The sequence below is a fragment of the Vigna angularis genome, chromosome 7 (assembly GCF_016808095.1).
Source record: "Vigna angularis cultivar LongXiaoDou No.4 chromosome 7, ASM1680809v1, whole genome shotgun sequence".
Taxonomy (NCBI): Eukaryota; Viridiplantae; Streptophyta; class Magnoliopsida; order Fabales; family Fabaceae; genus Vigna; species Vigna angularis.
The window spans coordinates 4,399,708-4,420,000 of NC_068976.1; the positions used below are offsets into that span (position 1 = coordinate 4,399,708).

Below are 20,293 nucleotides of genomic sequence, written 5' to 3' on the forward strand. Positions count from 1 at the left end.
TATGTTGTCTAAGCATATTTTAATATAGGATTGAGGAGTTTTAAGATGGGTGATATTTATTTAAGGTTAAGACCCTCTTGGTTATGTTTGTACACTGGTTCAGCTAACTCAAGTTGACATGATTATTGTCCTGTTGCATCAAATTTACAGCCATACATACAATCATCCCTAGTTGCTTGGAAAATTTCTAGTTCTTTCTAGTTCTTAGGATTTGCAACAACAATGATATTGTCATGGAGAGAAAATTTCAACCAAATTAAACTCTGAGGAGTTGTCAAGTGGGTAGCCCTGTCTTAATTTATCCAATATTTTCAACATCTTAATATATCTTGTGGTCTTGTCGGACTTAGTAAGGCATTGTGCATTATTAAACTCTTATTAAAAGGTGAAAGGAGGAATTGTATCGATAATTAATTTGGATAATTTTGAATTAACATATAATAAGAATTATAAGAAAGTATAACATTATATGGATCTCTCTTATTATATTATTTCCTCTTTGTTCAAGGATCTTCCTCCTATCATGAGACAATTTTTTCAGGAAAGTCATCATACCCATGTTAGATATCATTCTTTTATTAGTTTATTTATTTATTTATTTCAGAACTAAAATCATGCTAATAATATTATTGATTGATATCAAATGAAGTGTAAAACTCTTTTTCACATTATTATTGAATAGACAAATAATATTTGCACAAATATATAAAATATCTTTATTATTAGTTTTAGCTCTTTTTCTTCCTCTCTTTTTGCTTTTTTATTCTTTTCTTTTATATTCTTTTTTCTAAAATTTCCCTTCTTTGAACAAATTCCTTCTCTTTTTGTTTTCTTTTTCTCTTAACTCCTCTTTAACTTCTTTTTCTCTAAACACTTCTTTAATTATTTCTTTCCTACTAATTATATTTCACACCTTCCTCATGCTTTATCTTTGTTCTCGCTTTCCTTGATTATGTATATACCGATCGGTTAACTTTAGGAAGACTTCTAAGTTTTTCCTAAATTTCCTCCTTTGATTCGATGAGAGCATTCTCCTCACCGATCAATTTAACTCAAAGAAGACTTGGGAGTTCCGCTTAGGTTTCTTCTTTTGATTTGATGGGAGCATTCTCCTCACCGATCAGTTTAACTCTAGGAAGACTTGGGAGTTCTGCCTAGGTTTCTTCTTTTGACTTGACAGGAACGTTCTCCTCACTGATCAATTTAACTCTAGGAAGACTTGGGAGTTCTGCCTAGGTTTTTTCTTTTGACTCGATGGGAGAGTTCTCCTCACCGATCAGTTTAACTTTAGGAAGACTTGAGAGTTCTTCCTAGATTTCTTCTTTTGATTCGATGAGAGCATTCTCCCCACCAATCACTTTAACTCTAGGAAGACTTGAGAGTCCTTCCTAGGTTTCTTCGTTTGATTCAATGGGAGCGTTCTCCTCAACGGTCGATTTAACTCTAGGAAGACTTGAGAGTTCTTCATACGTTTCTTTTTTTGATTCGATGAGAGAGTTCTCTTCACCGATCATTTTAACTTTAGGAAGACTTGAGAGTTCTTCCTAGGTTTCTTCTTTTGACTCGATGGGGGAATTCTCTTCACCGATTAGTTTAACTCTAGGAAGACTTGAGAGTTCTTTCAAGGTTTCTTCTTTTGATTCGATGAGAGCGTTCTCCTCACTGATCGATTTAACTCTAGGAAGACTTGAGAGTTCTTCCTAGGTTTCTTCTTCCGATTCGATTAGAGTGTTCTCCTCACTGATCATCGAGAAAAGTAAAAGCATCCTCTAAGAGTATCTTGGGATACATGATTGATCCTGAAACCTCCTATTTTTATTTATCGTAAAATTACACAGCATCTAACCGAAATAAAAGTTTAAATGCGAAGCATTCCATGTGTTGGGGATAATTTTTCCGCTCGGGTGACCTAATCGGTAAGCCCCATTCTTTAGGCTTTCAAGGATTTTGAAAGGCCCTTCCCAATTCGTTGCTAGTTTCCCGCAATTGCGATTTCTCTAAGCATCACCAGTGTTGCGCCAGACTAAATTCGCTTCTCAAAATTGCCTAGGTCTTACCTTTGCATTGTACCGACGTGGCACCATCCTCTTCTGAGCCTCAACCCAAACAACCACGACTTCTCTTTGTTCTGATAAGACATCTAGGTCAGCTCTCAACTATTGTTCTTTGATGGTCAAGTCTTCCAGTTTTCGCTGAACAGAAGGCTCCCCCACTTCTACTAGTAGCATCACACTTGTCCCAAACGTGATGTTAAAGGAAGTTTCTCCTATAGTCTCGTGCGGTGTGCACTAGTACCCCTAGAGTGCGTCAAGCAAATCATCCACCCATGCGCCTTTTGCTTCTCCCAAATGCCTCTTCAATTTTGCCACAATTATCTTATTTGACGCCTCGGCTAAACCGTTCGTTTGAGGGTGCTCAATCAAACTGGTGACATGCTTGATTCCTAAGCCCTTGTAGAAATTTGCTAACCCTTTATCAATGAATTGACATCCATTATAAGTAATCATTACCTTCGGTACACCAAAGCACCATACCAGTTTCTAGACAAACTTCTGAACCTGTTGCGCTGTAATCATCGCTAACAGTTCTGCCTCTACCCACTTAGTGAAATAATCAACCGCGACCAATAAATTTTTTCTATGCTTGCCCAATCGGAAATGGTCCCATGGTATCCATTCCCCACTATGCAAAGGGCCAAGGGGAAATGATATGGTGTAGCTCCATGGGTGGTATGTTAATGTTGTTTCCATGTTCCTGGTAGCTCTTGCACTTTTGCACGAAAGTTGCACAATCTTTTTTTATAGTCGGCCAGTAGTACCTAACTCGCAGAACATGAGTTCTAAGTGTCCGTTGTCTAGTGTACATGTCACAAACTCCTTCGTGCAACTCCCTCATAATGTACTTCGCCTTGTCAGGTTTAACGCACTTCAAAAGTGGCGTAGTGAATCCTCGCCGATAGAGTTCATCTCCATCTAAGACATAACAAGCAATCTTCTTCGCCTCTGTCAATTGTACATGTTCCCTAGTCTCTTGCTTTCTCATCAACACTCTTACCTCTTCCCGTTAGTTTTCTTCTTCTTCCTTAGTCTTAATCGTTAGGCATTCTATAGATGGTTTTTCTAACACCTGCCTTATTATCGAGAACAACTGTCGTTTTGCCTTTCCACCCGCCAACTTAGATAAATTATCAGCCCACGCGTTCTCTGCTCATGGTATGTGCTTCACTTCCAACTTAACAAGTTCTTGGCCAATTCCTTAGCCTTATGAAAACACTGCAGCAATTGATCGTCTTTCGTTTGAAAGCTTCCATCCATCTGCCTGACCATGAGTTGAGAATCTGTTCTACATTCTACCATAGTGGCTCCAAGATCCTTTGCAAGCTCTAGGCCAGCAATCAAAGCTTCATACTAGGCTGATTATTGCTAACCTTGAAACGAAAGATGAGGGACTACTCTACCATCAAGCCATTGGGGCACTCCAACAACACATCGGCTCCTCCTCCTTGCTTATCAGATGACCCATCTACGAAGAGCATCCATGATCGGTTAAGACTTACCTCCCCCGTCGGTAACTCCAACAAGAATTCTACTAAGTGTTGGCCCTTTACTGATCTACGTGGCCCAAATCGTAGGCCGAACTCAAATAACTCCATTGGCCATCCCACCATTCTCCTAGCAAGATATGGTTTCCTCAGAATCTTCAATATAGAGTGGTCGGCTCTCAAAACTACTTGATGACCCTGAAAGTATGGTCTTAACTATCGGGATGCTTTTAGTAAGGCCAAAGCAACCTTCTCGACTTGTTGATATCTCACCTTTGTTTATTGTAACACCCTACTTACGAAGTACACAGTCTAAACTCGGGTAGGTTTTGTACCAACGGTTGCGCTAATTGTTGCTTCTGACACCACCAAGTATAACTACAAATCGTGGCCTAGCACCGGTCGGCCCAATACGGGTGACTCAGCCTCGATGTTCTTGACTTCCTCAAACGCTGCATCGCATTCCTCATCCCACTTGTTGGGCAAATTTTTCTTCATGATACTAATAATAGGCCTTATACGCTCGCCTAGTTTGGGAATAAAACGGGTGAAAGACATTAGACGTCCAACTAGGCGCTGCACCTCCTTCAGGCTCTTCGGGCTTCCCATTTCCATTACCGCTCGACATTTGTCTAGGTTAGCCTCAATGCCTCTTATAGTTAATATGAACCCTAAAAACTTTCCTGCTCCTACCCCAAAGGTACACTTTGTAGGATTTAAACGCATTGCATATTTGCGTATTTGCCCAAAAACCTCCGCTAAATCCTTGACGTGCTCCTCACCAAACAACTTCTCACAACTGATAACGGTTGAAAATACCGTTATCTGTGATATAGCTTTGATACTAAATGCACCCTTTTTGACTTAGAAACTTGCTTTAACTCATGTTTTTGCTTTAGTTTTGTGAATAAGAGAGTAAATGTTATACTTGATGATTTTATCCCTAATTCCCTTGATTTTGTAGGCTATTAGAATGATTTGAAAGAAGAGTTAAAATACCAAATAGTTTGAATGCAGAAAAGTCAAGTAGAATGTAGAAAAGGCAACCAGAATGTATAAAAGTCAACCACAGTGTCGAAAAGTCAACCACAGTGCAGAAAAAGGGCGCTGAGCGCCAATTTTCTTCCAGCACCACGCTTGGGTGCCCTTTTGAGCTGACCCTGAGCGCAACTTTTGACCCGCACACCGCTGAGCGCCATAAGTGGAGCGTTGAGCTCTAGTCTCGTAGGCTTGGACCTGTTTTCTGTTATTTTTATGTTCTATTTAAGGACTTGGACGTCCTAGGGTTCACATCTTTGGACGGAATAGGCTCAGAAACACACTTTTTGCTCCTTTGAAGGCGGAATTGGATGCGGAAGCTCCTATCTTCAATTTCTAGGGTTTTATCTTTCATTCTTTTTCCATTGTTCATCTAGTTTCACCATTTCAATGATGAACTAAACTCTATTTGTTGGTTGGGAAGATGTAACCTTTGTAAACTCTCATGTATTGAATTGATTCTTGATTATATATGCTTCTTTCATTAATTGTTAGGGTAATTCTTCTTTGTGTAATGCTTGCTTCGTTTAACTCATTCTTTAGCATGATGTATGATTTGCATGAGTACCGGAAGGTATCTTACAATTCATGATCCGGAGAATTATTCCCATAAGCAGTATTGCTCAAGAATGGGGGTATTAACTATTAGGAATGCTAGAAATCATATGAAATAATAATTAAGGATAGACTTTCTTCGTCGAGGAATCAGGTTTTAGGTGTTTTAGAGAGTGACGTTGACATTAATGAAGAAGTAGAATTTGTATATACATGAGAGTAAACTAGGTGAAATTTAACCCCAACAACATAATCATCTCATAATATCAAAACCATTCATCTTTGCACTTTTTTCCAATTGATCAAATTGCATGCATATTTATTTTTCAGTATTTGCATTCTAAACTCAAAAGAGTTTGTTTTCAAGTATTATTTAATCAAGAAATCACATAACTGTTTAGGCCGTGAGTCTCTAGGGAAACAATACTTGGTCTTACCATGTTTATTACTTGATACAATTCAGTACACTTGCCAGAGTCTTAACAAGTTTTTGGCGCAGTTGTCGGGGACTCGTGGTTTAACTATTCTATTTTTGTGATTATTGATTAGCTTTGACTTGATTTTTTTTAATTCTGCTTTTGTTTTGTTCTAACAAAGTTTTCTAGGGTTTTTGTTTTCTTGTGTATGCAGGATACAATTGGAACTAGAAGCAAGAAAACTTCGGAACCTCTTCTTGAAGGATTGGACGAAAGTAGAAGGAGGAAGAGAATTCGAACATCTAGAGAATTATTCCCTTCTCTAGAGACACTTTTACAACCTTCACCACAAAGATCTGACCAGAGTACTGAAGAGATGGCTGGAGAAAATAATGGCAGACGCACTCTGGCAGATTACTCAATAGTTGTTGGCCCTCATCAGTTTAACAATATAGCAAGGTTGAGGGTCAATGCTGCAAACATGGAGGTGAAGCCTGCGTTGATACAATTGGTGAAGAGCAACCAATTTAATGGACTGTCTCATGAAAGTCCATATGCGCATCTGACAACTTTCAATGAGATTTGCAACACTGTAAAGATCAATGGAGTGCCGGATGACACTATAAAGCTTAGTTTGTTTCCTTTCTCATTGGGAGGCAATGCTAAGTTATGATTGAATTCTTTCCCGGAAGATAGCTTTACTGAATCGGAAGATGTGGTTGCAAAGTTCTAGAACAAATACTTCCCACAATCAAAAATCAACAAAGGTAAGCAAGAAATTTCTTCTTTCAGGCAGGGCATGGAAGAAACTTTAGGTCAAGCATGGGATAGATACAAGAGTTTGTTGAGAAAGATGCCCACACATGGCTTTGATGAAGCAACAGTAGTCATTCTTTTCCTTGGAGGTCTTGGATCACAAACCAAATTGATGCTAGATGCCTCAACTAGAGGTAATATCAAGTGCAAGACTCCAGAGGAAGCCTATGAATTGATTGACAACATGGCTACCAATGACAATGAGATGCATAGTGAAAGAGGAGCTCCATCTCAACAGAAGGAAGTCCTACAGTTACAATCTCATGATACCTTGCTTGCACATAATAAGATTATCACTCAACAATTGGAGAATTTGACGAAGAAACTCTCTCAATTGCCAAAGGAGCTGCAGAATGTTTCACAAGTTCAACAGAAACTTTGTGAATTATGTGGTGGTGATCATATCAATGGTCAATGTGCTTTTCCAATGGAGGTCCAAGAAGACGTCAACTATATGGGCAATCAATTCCGCCAAGGTAATTTCAACCAAAGGTGGAAACCTCACCCAAGTATGGATCAAGGTCAATTTGGGAAATTTGAGCAAGCATGACAATTCAATAGACCACCACAACAAAAATCACAATGGCAACACATATCTACATTATCTAACAGAACCTCAAAGCTTGAAGAAACCTTTCAACAATTTATGCAGGTAACTATCTCCAACCATAAGAGCACTGAAACTGCTATAAGGAATTTGGAGATGCAGGTGGGCCAACTGGCCAAAAAGTTGTAGGATAAAGTTGAGAGGCAATTTGGGGCTAATACTGAGGTTAACCCTAAGGAAGAATGTAAAGCTATTGTGAGCATAAGTGATGAGAGAGTAGAGGAGAGAAAATAAAGAGTTAAGTTAGAAGAAGAAAAAGAAGAGAAAATAGGTGAGGGTGAGAGAAAAAAGAAAGAAAAGAAGAGGGGAGAGAAAAAAGTGAAAAAGTTGAAAAGATTATTCCTTACCCTAAGGAGTGTAGCAGGAAAGAAGAGAAGAAGCAATTAGGATGTTTTAAAGAAATCTTCAAGAAATTGGAGATTAAAATTCCTTTAACTAAAGCATTGCAACAAGTTCCTGTGTATGCATAATTTCTGAAGAGATTCCTAAAAAAGAAGAGATATATAGATGAGGAAACTATTGATGTACAAGGCAATTGCAATGTTATTTTGCAGAAGGCACTTCCTCCAAAAGTTAAAGATCTAGGAAGTTTTACTATTTCTTGCGTCATAGGGAATGTTAAGATAGGGAAAGCCCTAATTAATTTAGGGTCAAGCATTAGTTTGATGCCCTTATTTGTGCTTGAGATGATGAGTGGTCTTAAAGTGAAGCCTACAAAGGTTACTTTGCAATTGGCAGATGGATCTACCAAAAAGCCCTATGGTGTGGCGGAAGATGTTGTGGTTTGCATAGACAAACTTAGATTCTTGGTTGATTTTGTAGTGATGGAGATGGAGGAAGATGTGAAGACTCCTATTATTCTTGGAAGGCCATTCATGAAAACGGCCAAGGTAATCATCAATGTGGATGATGGGACGATAACACTTAAAGACCAAGAAGATGAGGTGATCTTTGATGTCTTTAATGATGAGCAGCATAATCAAGTGAGGAAGACCAGTCATAAAGTTGCAGATGAAGACGCACCAGTGACTAGCCTTAAAGTTGTCAAGCTGGTCATCAAAGGTAAAAATTGTTTCTTGTCACAGGTTAAGGAAGGAGAAGAAAAAGATGGCGAAGGAAAGATGATTCATCATGACTCGGTGGATGAACAATTCAAACTTGGCACACTAGTGAGATTCAAGAACAAGTTGTGGGTTGTTAAAGACCTTAAAGAGAATGGAGTCATAGAGATTGAAGCTCTGTATTCAAGGAGAGTCAATAAGGTGAACAAGAAGATGTTGATAAGTTAGTGTGAGGAAAAAGAGAAGAACACCAACATGAAAGATGTGACGTGAGCTTTAATGTGTCAAGCTAGTGACAATAAAAGAGCGCTTGCTGGGAGGCAGCCCAGTGATTTGAAAACTTTATTTTTTGCTATTTGGTGATGTAATTAAAAACTTTTGTTATTTTGTTTTGTTTTGGTTATGAGCCTGCTATGGCATAACATCTACTGTTGGATGCCAGGTGATTGAGTATCTACTGAAGGATACTATGCTACCAGACAGTTAGTGAGGGGTGTTGATGAGAAGGTTTGAACTTACTGATGGGTGTTGGAAGAGTTATTGGGTTAGACTTGTGACGTTAAACAAGTGCTTACTGGGAGTCAACCCAACTTTCTAATCTTATTCCTTTTGTTTTGAGTTTATTTGCTTTTGTTATTAATATAGGATGTGATGTACTTGGCTTAAAACTTTATCTGTGTGCAATGGTTTGATGATGATGATGTTTGTGATGAGTGTTGCTTTATGATGCTGATTATATTATTGATATTGAGATGATGCATGATGTTGATATACAAGTGGTTGCTCATAATATTGTGAAATAGATGCATGATGATGTGTGATTGATGTTACTGAGTAGGATGTTTATCTAAATGTTAGAACTTGAAATTAACCTGTGTGAGGATTGAACTCCAGAGTTTTTGTGAATGATTGCTATTACTTTGAAAGCATGAATGACTTTGTCCCGGTTTCTATGATAGAATCACTTGCTGTCATATGATCAAGGCCATCTGTTGTTATCCCTTTTTAGCCAATGCACGAGTTTAGCCCAATAAAAGAGAGCACAATGTGTTCTATCCTTTGAACCTTTAACCTTAAATCATGAAAGAAAACTCTTTATGAAAATCTTTACCTTGATTTAAGTTGAGAATATGTTGTGTGGTATTAATAAAGGTTCAAGTTTGGGGTTGTTGGAAAATTTGGAAAAGAAAATAAGCATTGAGCTAAGTGTTGAGAAAATAAAAAAATAAAAGAAAAAGAAAAGAAAAGAAAGAAAAAGAAAATCTCAATGCAAGGGATAACTAGGAAGAAGTGAGAATGGTTACTAATTATAAATGACTTTCTTAACTCAAAGATTTTGTGATCCGGAAAAACCAATTTTCTTCTTAGTCTAGCCACATTACAAGCCATAGAAAATCCCTTTTGATGATACTTGCTTGTGAGTTTGATTAATTGTGGTTAAATGAAAGACAAAGTTGATTTATGTGACATTGTTATAGTAGAGTGAATGAGTCACCTCACTATACACCTTTGAGTTTGAGTGATACACTTTTGAGTGCTTGAGTGAAACACTTTCCCTTGTGAGAAGCAGTTCTTTGAATTTATGATTACATCTTTGCTTGGTTGATTGATCATTCATAAGGATATCATCTGTTGAAGTACATAAGCATCACAGTGAATGTGATTGAATTAAGGCATCTGCACATATTTACTGACATCTTTATGATGAGTTGATAAAAGTGGTTACTTGTCCTAGAAGAAAAAGTTTTGAAAAATGTTGAACCATTGTAGTAATTGTTGTGAAAAGCTAAGTTACATTTTGTTTTTCTTGAGGACAATCAAAGTTCTAAGTTTGAGGTTGTGATAATGGTTGAAAATACCGTAAATGCACCCTTTTTGACTTAGAAACTTGTTTTAACTCATGTTTTTTCTTTACTTTTGTGAATAAGAGAGTTGAGGTTATACTTGATGATTTTATCACTAAATTTCCTTGATTTTGTATGCTATTGTAATGATTTGAAAGAAGAGTTAAAGAACCAAATAGTTGGAATGCAGAAAAGTCAACCACAATACAGAAAAGTCAACCAAAGTGCATAAAAGTCAACCAGAATACATATAAGTCAACCAAAGTGCAGAAAAGTCAACCAGAGTATAGAAAAAGGGTGTTGAGTGCAGAAAAAGGGTGCTGAGCGCCAATTTTCTTCCCGCACCACGCGTGGGCGCCCTTTTGAGCTAACCCTAAGCGCAACTTTTGACCCCGCACACCGTTGAGCGCCATAAGTGGGGCACTGAGCGTCAGTCTCGTGGGCTTGGACCTGTTTTCTGTTATTTTTATGTTCTATTTTAGGACTTGGACATCCTAGGGTTCACATCTTTGGACGGAATAGGCTCAGAAACACACTCTTTGCTTCCTTGAAGGCAAAATTGGATGCAGAAGCTCCTGTCTTCAATTTCTAGGGTTTTATCTTTCATTCTTTTTCCATTGTTCATCTAGTTTCACCATTTCAATGATGAACTAAACTCTATTTGTTGGTTGGGAAGATGTAACCTTTGTAAACTCTCATGTATTGAATTGATTCTTGATTATATATGTTTCTTTCATTAATTGTTAGGGTAATTCTTCTTTGCGTAATGCTTGCTTCGTTTAACTCATTCTTTAGCATGATGTATGATTTGCATGAGTACCCGAAGGTATCTTACAATTCATGATCCAAAGAATTATTCCCAGAAGCAGTATTGCTCAGGAATGAGGGTATGAGTTCTGGTTGTCTTAAGCTTCTGTTCTTCAGAATTAACTATTAGGAATGCTAGAAATCGTATGAGATAATAGTTAAGGATATGCTTTCTTCGCCAAGGAATCAGGTTTTAAGTGTTTTAGAGAGTAACATTGACAGTAATGAATAACTAGAATTCGTATATACATGAGAGTAAACTAAGTGAAATCTAACCCCAACAACATAATCATCTCATAATATCAAAACCATTCATCTTTGCACTTTTATCCAATTGATCAAATTGCATGCATATTTACTTTTCAGTATTTGCATTCTAAACCCAAAAGAGTTTGTTTTCAAGTCCTATTTAATCAAGAAATCACATAACTATTTAGGTCGTGAGTCTCTAGGGAAACAATACTTAGTCTTACCATGTTTATTACTTGATACGATTCGGTACACTTGTCGGAGTTTTAACAACAACCATGTCATAACATACACTTCCACGCATCTTCCAATCTGATGGCAGAACACCATGTCCATCAAACGTTGGTACGTGGTCCCAACATTTTTTAAACCAAATGGCATGACCTCATAGCAATACATTGAGTTCTCAATAATGAAAGTCGTATTCTCACAGTTCGGGAGAAACATAGGAATCTGGTTATAGCCTGAGTATGCATCCAAAAAACTATGTATTTGATACCCGGATGCCCCGTCGCCAAACCATCCACATTGGGAAGTGGATAGAAGTCCTTGAGGTAGACTTTATTCAAATGCATAAAATTTGTGCACATCCTCCACTATCCGTTTGACTTTTTTACCATCACCATATTGGATAACCAGGTGGTATATACTATTTCCCGAATGAACCTTTCTTCCAAAAGCTTGTTTTACCTCAACCTCCGCTACTTGTCTCTTTTCCTCCCCTAGTTGTCTCTTTTTCTGAGCTACTGGGTGCGCCTCTTTAAACAATGCCAACATATGTGACATCACATCTAAATGGATTCCTGCATATCAGTCGCGGTCCATGCGAAAAGGGCCTTGTTTAACTTTAACTCTCGCCTAATGGCCCCTGCCGGATCTTCCGTGAGCCCACTCCCAACCGAGGTTATACTTGCTCCTCCGTTCTTCCCAGGACAAACAATTTAACTTCTCCCAAAGGTTCCATTCTGTCTTCTGCGTTGGTCATTGGGTCTAAGTCGGTTATGGCGACTTCAGATTGCCTAACCTTGCACCTCGAGGTTAAAGGTTCGACTTTCAATCCAGCCACATAAGACTCCCGAGCTACCTTCTAGTCAGCCCGAATGGTGCAGATGATTCCCTTGCTTGAAGGAAACTTCATTGTTAGGTGCGGGGTAGACACTATTGCTCCAAAAGCGTTAAGACAAGGCCTTCCTATCAAAACATTATAGGAAGTATTTGCTTCCACCAATAAGTATCTTACCTTTTGCTCCTTTGAGTCTCGATCGGTCCCAGGAAGGTTCGTAAATCAACGTACCCTCGGGTATCCACTAGTACAAAAATCGCGTATAACGTCACACGTTCAACGTCCAATAATAAACTAGTCAACGTTAACAATGACCGATGGCATTGTTGTAAATAAATTCAATCGCTCCTCATCGCTTGGAAATTCAAAACTCCGTCTAAAAGGAATTAACCGCTAAACCATCACCAACTTGATGTTAAACAATGACCTTAGTAATCATATAATGTCTATGAGGGGAATGGGCAGGATATTTGAATTAACATTTTAATTAGCTATAGTTTTTGGTTTTTCCTTAAAGTTTTGCAGCATTTTGATAATAGCATTTTCTTAGCTTATAGTTTTACTTTTGAAAGGATGAATTAATGATAACAAGGTTTAAAATGTGAATTGATGAATTTTGTGAATATATGAATTGAAAAATTGAGTTCCTTTTGTTGTGATGATAGCATTTGCTTTAGTCTTTTAGTTTTACTTTTGAATTGAAATTGATGAATTGATGATAACATAGTTTAAACTGTGAATTGATAAATTCTGTGAATATATACATTGCTCGACGTTAATATATGTATATTAATGTTGCCTTGTGCACTGAACGACGTTAAACCTTTTGCAGTGGATAACCATAAAAATGCAACGCTGGGCGAGCTTCTCTCTTACTCAGTGAGGGTAATGTCGGTCACTCGTTAAATTCGACGTTAAACCTTTTACATTGGAAACCATAGAAATGCAACGCTGGGCGAGCTCCTCTATGACTTAACGAGGATAAAGTCGTTTCACATTATATTTGACGTCGAACCTTTTACATTGGAAACCATAGAAATGCAACCCTGGGCGAGGATAACGTTGGTTCACATTAAATGCGACGTCAACTTTACGTCTATTTACATCACGTCCCCTTATAGTGGACGTCAAATCTTCCTTTAAATACAACTATTTAGCCACATATTAGACGTTAAAGTCTATATTAGCCGCCGTGCCTATAAACTAGTAACGTTGGCCTACATAATTCGACGTCAAATTTACGTCTCCTGATATGATATCATCTCGAGTTCGCCGTTAAAAGCCCAAAAGATTCAACGTTGTATGCTGTTTTTGTACTAGTGATCCACCCTTTCACCGACAAACCCAACTATTTACTCATTGAACGACACAATCAAATCTTCTTATAAATCCATTTTTGGAATGTTTTCCAATAGACGATGTTAATAGAGCTTCCTTGGTCTACCAATACCTTTCCTACACTCTACCACACTATCACCACTGTTATGACCATAGGGTCGTCCTGGTCGGGGTTCGAAGCATGAAAGTCCTCATTAGTGAACGAATTGACGACATTATTCTAGTTTTTCGAGTTGTTTGGTCATCTGCCCTAAGGCTTCTTAGATTCTTTTTTCTAGTAGAGGAAAATGACACCCCGCCTGCAAATCCTCCTGAAATCGTATTTATATGCCCCCTCAACGAGCGTTCCCTACTTCGGCTTCTTTGCCGATCGTCATTATGTCGCCCACTCCGCTGTGGTCCTCTCCTAAACTCTCTCCGACGGGGAGGAGATCTTCCAGCATTTTCATTCTTTATATATTTTTTTAAGTATCCCGCCCGGATTAACTCTTCTATCTTATCTCGGAGAGTGGTGCATTCTTCTGTAGTATGCCCCATGTTCTGGTGGTACTGGCAATGTTTCCTCCCATTTGCATTCTTTGGGATAGGATTCTTGTCCAGAGGCGGTAACAAGTCCGCGCTACGAGCTTCTTCAAGAATTCTTGCCCGGGGTGCATTTAGAGGCGTGTAGTGGTGAAACTTGGGTCCCTTGACAACATTCCTGGTTTTTTGACCCCCACCTTTTCCCCCCTAGGCGAACAATCTCTTTCCCTCCTTGCGATCCTTCTTCTCAGAAGGGGCAGTCGTGTCCTCTCGCTGCTCGTCATGATACTCTTGTAACTCCTCCATTCATATGTACTCAATTGCATGCTCCTACAACTCACCCATTGTTCTCGACAGTCGGGGGTATATGTTGCTCGAGAAAGGACCTAGCCGCATGATGGTTGGAAGACTGCTCATCAGGAATTCTGGTTACATGACGGTCCATCTTATTGTATCGCTCCGTGAAGTCCTTCAAAGGTTCGTCCTTACACTTCCTCATGCTAGCCAAGGATAAGTACGCCACATCCTGGACTTTACTAGACGCATAATGTTGCCCGAACAATGTGCGTGTTGTTCCAAATCTATCCACCGTATTACGTGGCAAGGCGTTGAACCAACCAACGCTTCTCCTTTCAGGGATAAAGTAAACGCCCAACACCACACCTTATCGTCCGGGGAATAAAAGGCCATTGTATTGGTTAAAGTCCGAAGGTGATCATCTAGGTCCATTAAACTGTCATATTTTTCAAGTGTTGGGGGCATTTTGTCGGGCATCTTTGCCTCCTTAACCTCTACGGTGAACGGGTGTAACCCCTCCGCATGATCGACCCAGGCCGTCTGGTTGGTTCCAACCGTCGTGCTATCCTCCTCCTGCACTATTGTTGGGGGGTTCTAAGATGCTGCCTACTGGACGAACGACTCTCCCCTTCGTGCATCACATTTAGCCTTAAGGCAGTTATCTCAGCTTAATACTTTCTTTACATTTCTTCCAACTGCCGTTGCATTTCCCTCTACATCTCTCTCTACATCTCCTCCGTGATCCCCTGTGGATCCGATGGTCCTGCCATGCCTTCCACTGCTTCAATTACTCTCTATTTGCCCTCGGTCCCACGATGGTTGCTAATATGTTTCGGTGTATGGGGATCGATGAACGATCGTTTACATCCAACCTTTATTTATAGAGTTCATAATAATCAAACCTATTAATTAACTGTTCGTAAATTTTAAGATGTGTGTTAACCATCCATTAATGACTCTTAATTAGCCTTTAATGTCTGTAACACCTGTCATTACTGATCAGCCAAAGCAAGTTGACTATCAACTTGTTTTGGCATATACGATGAGCCCGTCTTATGATACAATTACATATGTGATCAAATTATATGACAATATCAGGTTAATTTTTTTTTCAACTTAACTATAATTATCATCACTAACAATCTAGTTAGTATGATCCGTCTTGATTGAATATGTATGAATCAAATACATATTATCTTAATTGACCGATATATACTTGAACAATAAGATGACTGTGACCGGGTGTACTAAGATATGTAAAATAAATATTCTATTAATATAACATACCTTCGGTAAAAATAAAATTAAAAGTAGTTTTTTTTTTCGAACGAATTTATTCAATTAATATCTCCAGTTTTTAACAATATTATAGGTTGACGTTTTAATGAAATTTATTTTTAATTTTTAACTATACCAAATTCCTTATAATACAGTTTCAGGTTAACCACCGGGAATATTCTAAATTAAGAAAAAGTGTTGAAAACAAACATACTGATATGACTTGAAAAAGCTAATAAAAAATACTTAAAAAAGTTAAACACGAGATAAGCGAGGAGAGAGTGGCACCTATTATTTTTGGATTTTTTTAAGCGGTGGTATAAAGATCAACCTCCAATCGTGAATCACTGGTCGTCTCTTCCATCTCTTCCACTATTGGCTCTCAGTTGAACCACATCCAAAAAAATAAAGGCACAGAAATGGAGGCCTCCGGTGCTGCAGAGCAGAAGCTCTTGGAAAATGTCACTTCGTCTCAATCTTCTTCCTCGTCCTCTTCGCTGACAAGAAAAGGTGGCTTGCGAACCATGCCTTTCATCATAGGTATTTCTCACTCACTGCAAAACTCTTTTATTGCACTCACTCACTCACTTTTTATCATCGGACAATGTGCTTTTGCTTACTTTGATTGAGAAATGGATCAGTGAACGAGTGTTTGGAGCGAGTGGCCAGCTACGGGATCATGCCGAACATGATACTGTACCTGCTGAACGGTTACGGCATGCCTGTTGCCAAGGGCACAAGCGTCATTTACACTTGGTCGGCCACGTCTGACATCTTGTCCATCTTCGGTGCCTTTATCTCCGATTCTTATTTGGGTCGATTCCTCGTCATTTCTATCGGATCCTTCTCCAGCCTTCTTGTAAGTCTACTTAAACAACAATAAAACAAATTAGTTATAGCTTTTTGAAGAAATTAAAAGTTGTTTCAGGAGTAATGTTTATAGACTTCTAAAGTTACTTTTATTTACAAGATCATAAAGAGTTCGAAATTTGAAATTTTCGGACTATATATTCAGTATAATTTTGATAAATAAAAAGAGAGTCCAAAGTCAGTTAATCAATTAAAAATTACTTAATGACTCTTACATAGTTCTTTGGTAATTCACTGTTGATTCACTAACTAGGCATTCTAGTTATATTTTCTTTCTTTTTTTCAGAAAGAAAACGAAATACACTGGTTGTAGGTAAGAATGCAAATCTTTCTCTGTCAACTATATCTGTTGTCATGATTCAAAGAAACCCAGTAAAACCTGGCTCAGAAAGTTGCTTCAGGCAACTTTTAATCCAATCCAAGATACTTAAGCACTCGCATAGTAGCAAAATCTTCTTCTTAAATGATAACCCTTCTTTAACTTACAGAAATTTAATAATTGCCTTGGCTATAGCTGAAACAATAATTATCTGTAATTGCTTTAGCTGGTGTAGGCTTAAGTCTTCTGCCATGGCTTGGTTTTGTGATTCAAAGTGTGCTTCATAATGTTCCGTTACTTTGTTTCCTGGGGAAATGTAGGATAGGTTTTTCCGAAGAACACGAGATAAATGATTTTTCATGATAGTGCTGTAATTATATTTTTTGACTCTCACAGGGTTTAATCATTTTGTGGTTAACTGCCATGATCCCAGAGCTAAAACCTTCCTGTGAATCAATCATGCTACACTGCAGCTCTGCCACAACAGCCCAACTAGCTGTTCTATTCCTTTCCTTGGGATTAATTTCCATTGGAGCTGGTTGCGTTAGACCTTGTTCCATAGCATTTGGAGCAGATCAACTGAAAATTAAAGAAGGATCTAATAATGAGAGGCTCTTGGATAGCTACTTTAATTGGTATTATACCTCAATAGCGTTATCAACTATAATTGCTTTGAGCGTAATAGTGTACATTCAAGAAAATCTGGGATGGAAAATTGGATTTGGTTTACCTGCTTTGCTAATGTTCATATCGGCTGTCAGTTTCATCCTTGGTTCTCCCATCTATGCCAAAGTGAAGCCCGGTCACAGCTTACTCACTAGTTTTGTACAAGTAGCAGTAGTATCTGTAAAGAACAGAAAACTTAGTCTTCCTTATGGCAACTTTGATCAATACTATCAAGACCGCGATTCTGAGCTGGCCGTTCCTACTGATAGCCTTAGGTACTTGTGCTTGCCCTTATTATGCAATTTCCTTCCAGTTTAACTTCTCAAATACTTCCCCCAAAACATTTTATGTGAGAAGCAGCCAATCCAGTTATCATCATATACTGAATAGTGACAATCATGTATTCACTTAGTTCAAGATAATTTTTTATTGTCTTTATTTCTTTGTTAGTAATGTTTTTGGTTCCCCTTGACAAATTCTATTTCTGAGTGTTCAGAGTAATTTCATCATATAGTAATGTTCCTTCTATAAGATATGTCATGAATGCCTCCCATCATTGAGAGAATCCCATTTAACTAGAATCTTTTCGTTGTACAAGTAAACTCTCCCTATAATTATGGGGGATCAATAAGAAATAAATAAATAAATAAGGGATTTAAATTATCCATTGACACCTGTCCTATACTATCTGAGTTCTTTGAGTGAATTAACATTATCTTATCTTACAGGTGTTTGAACAAAGCTTGCATGATAAAGACTCCTGAGACTCTCTCAAACCCTGATGGATCAGTTTCAGATCCATGGAGCCAATGCACAGTCGGACAGGTCGAGTCACTGAAATCTGTCCTCAGAGTGCTTCCTATGTGGTCCACGGGCATCTTAATGATGGTTTCCCAAAGCTCATTCTCTACACTCCAGGCAACTACCTTGGACCGAAGGTTAGTTGGCAATTTCAAGATGCCTGCAGGGTCCTTCAGTCTTATCATGGTAATCACATTATCAATAGTCATTCCCATATATGACCGCATAATGGTACCTCTACTGGCAAAACACTGGGGCATGCCTAGAGGATTCAGTTGTAAAACACGAATTGGGATAGGATTGTTGTTTGTATGTGCAGGTAAGGCAACATCAGCTTTAGTTGAAACTATGAGAAGAACTGCGGCCATTGAACAAGGCTTTGAAGACCAACCTAATGCTGTAATTGACATGTCAGTTTTATGGTTGGTTCCTGAGTTTGTTTTGCTTGGAATAGGTGAGGCCTTTAACCCTGTTGGACAGGTTGAGTTTTTCTACACTGGTTTCCCCAAGACCATGTCTAGTTTTGCAATGGCTCTTTTCACTCTTGAGCTAGCTGCTGCTAATGTAGTGGGAAGTGTGTTGGTGAGCATAGTTGACAAGGTCACTAGTCTAGGAGGGAAGGAGAGCTGGTTATCAACTAACATTAACAGTGGCCATTTGAATTACTATTATGCATTGCTCACTTTCTTGGGTGTAATTAACTACTTTTACTTTCTTGCTATTTGTTGGGCTTATGGTCCTGCTCCGTGGCAAAAGCTTGAAGCTTCAGCTGACAAGGAAGAAGAGCAATTTGAAAACAGGGAGGTACCGACTTCCTAGTTTAATTTTTAGTATAGAGGTACTGTAACTGTATTATTTTTAGCTGCCTTACGAGTAAAACTAAGAGGTTATAAATTTAGGTTTGTGCTAAGAATTTTATGGTGGTCTTGCACAGAAGGGTATATATATCATGTAGGAAAAACTTGTTGCCGTGGAACTCTAGAAGTGTTAACAATAGAAGATCTCAAAATAAATGCGGAATAAATTTGGATAAGAGAATGTATGATATATTATCGGTGGCCAATGCTCCACAATCACAATAAACTCATACTATACAAAATGACCCAGTAGTTGCTTTTGTATATCTGCAAAAGGTACTCACGTTTATAAAACGCAGGCACTCAAGTATTTCTCTTCTTATGTTATGAGAAACAATTTATTTTAATTTAAAAAACAATATATGGTAACAAAAACCTATTACATAGAAACTTTTCCATTTCTAATTCTCTCTTTCATAAGATGTTTCTTCAATACTGAAGTCCTTGTCATAATTATTCTGAAATTTGTTATCTTCATCTTTCTAATTGTTATCGTAAACATTTTCATTATTTCCGTTGTTATCTTTACCCTCTTCATTATTAACTTCGTCATTATCTTCTTTTTTCTTGGCGTTCTTGTTTAAAAGCGAGTTTGTGAAGTTCAAACTCTTGTTTTTATTACGCTTAATTATTTAATTGGTTTCTAAATTCAGGGATTAGTTATAAAATTAAGCCTTTTTATTATTTATTCTATCTCAAATGTGACAAAATTGTAAAATGCTCCTCCAAATAATTTAGCTTTTATTATTATATATTATTATTATCATTTGATTTTCTTGCTCAAGGTGAATGATTTTAGCATTGAGTTGTTCATTTGCTTCTTTAGATATTTAGTAAGATTCAACACATTTTTAAAATAACTTTCTTGCTTCATAGTATCAACTTTTAAAGAACTAATTTTTGTGAGTTCTTTTTCAAATCCTTGTTGACAAGCACTTGCTTTATCTTTATAGAATCCATGCACGTTTATATTTGAATTCATAATCTTCAATTATTGTAACTCTAAGTTCAGGTTTCAAAGTGGAAAAACTTGAGTGGCCAAGTCTCTTATGCCATAAATGTAGGCTGTTTACCTTGCTTGTAAAGAACTTGTTTCTCTTTTTTTTTTCCATTCAGATTGAAATTTTTTATCTTTCATTTGGATTATCATCAACTCTCTTCTAGATGCATCACTGATTGTGTGTGAAGAAGAACATTATTTTTGTTCATAGTCGACAAAAGCGTATTCATTACTTTTTATTCGTCTAAGGATGTTAATTTTTTTAGTGAATGAAACATGTGATTCTAAGATTTCACCCATTGTAATCAAAGTATTTTTTTCCCATGAATGATTACATCCGTTCTTAGA

At 37.8% G+C, this 20,293-nt stretch overlaps 1 protein-coding gene across 4 annotated transcripts; it reads left to right on the top strand.

The window, feature by feature from the left end:
• Positions 1–15,745: 15,745 nt before the first annotated feature.
• On the top strand, positions 15,746–19,135 carry LOC108318761 (protein NRT1/ PTR FAMILY 1.2). Of its 4 annotated transcripts, none has more exons than XM_052881041.1 (5): positions 15,746–15,972; positions 16,074–16,291; positions 17,018–17,562; positions 18,016–18,274; positions 18,408–19,135. In XM_052881041.1, the coding sequence occupies exons 1-5, from the start codon at positions 15,852–15,854 to the stop codon at positions 18,426–18,428; spliced, it is 1,164 nt and encodes a 387-aa protein (XP_052737001.1). In that variant the 5' UTR covers positions 15,746–15,851; the 3' UTR covers positions 18,429–19,135. The 4 variants fall into 4 exon arrangements, with proteins under 4 accessions (XP_052737001.1, XP_052736998.1, XP_052737000.1 ...); XM_052881039.1 differs by having other exon boundaries at positions 15,753–15,972; positions 17,018–17,256; positions 17,383–17,562; positions 18,016–19,135; XM_052881038.1 differs by having other exon boundaries at positions 15,747–15,972; positions 18,016–19,135.
• Positions 19,136–20,293: the final 1,158 nt, after the last annotated feature.

Bases quoted from the DNA above. Each gene is read 5' to 3' on its own strand.
- LOC108318761 (XM_052881038.1), top strand. From the start codon at position 15,852: ATGGAGGCCTCCGGTGCTGCAGAGCAGAAGCTCTTGGAAAATGTCACT. The intron at 16,292-17,017 runs GTAAGTCTACTT...TGACTCTCACAG, and splicing joins GATCCTTCTCCAGCCTTCTT to GGTTTAATCATTTTGTGGTT. The intron at 17,563-18,015 runs GTACTTGTGCTT...CTTATCTTACAG, and splicing joins GTTCCTACTGATAGCCTTAG to GTGTTTGAACAAAGCTTGCA.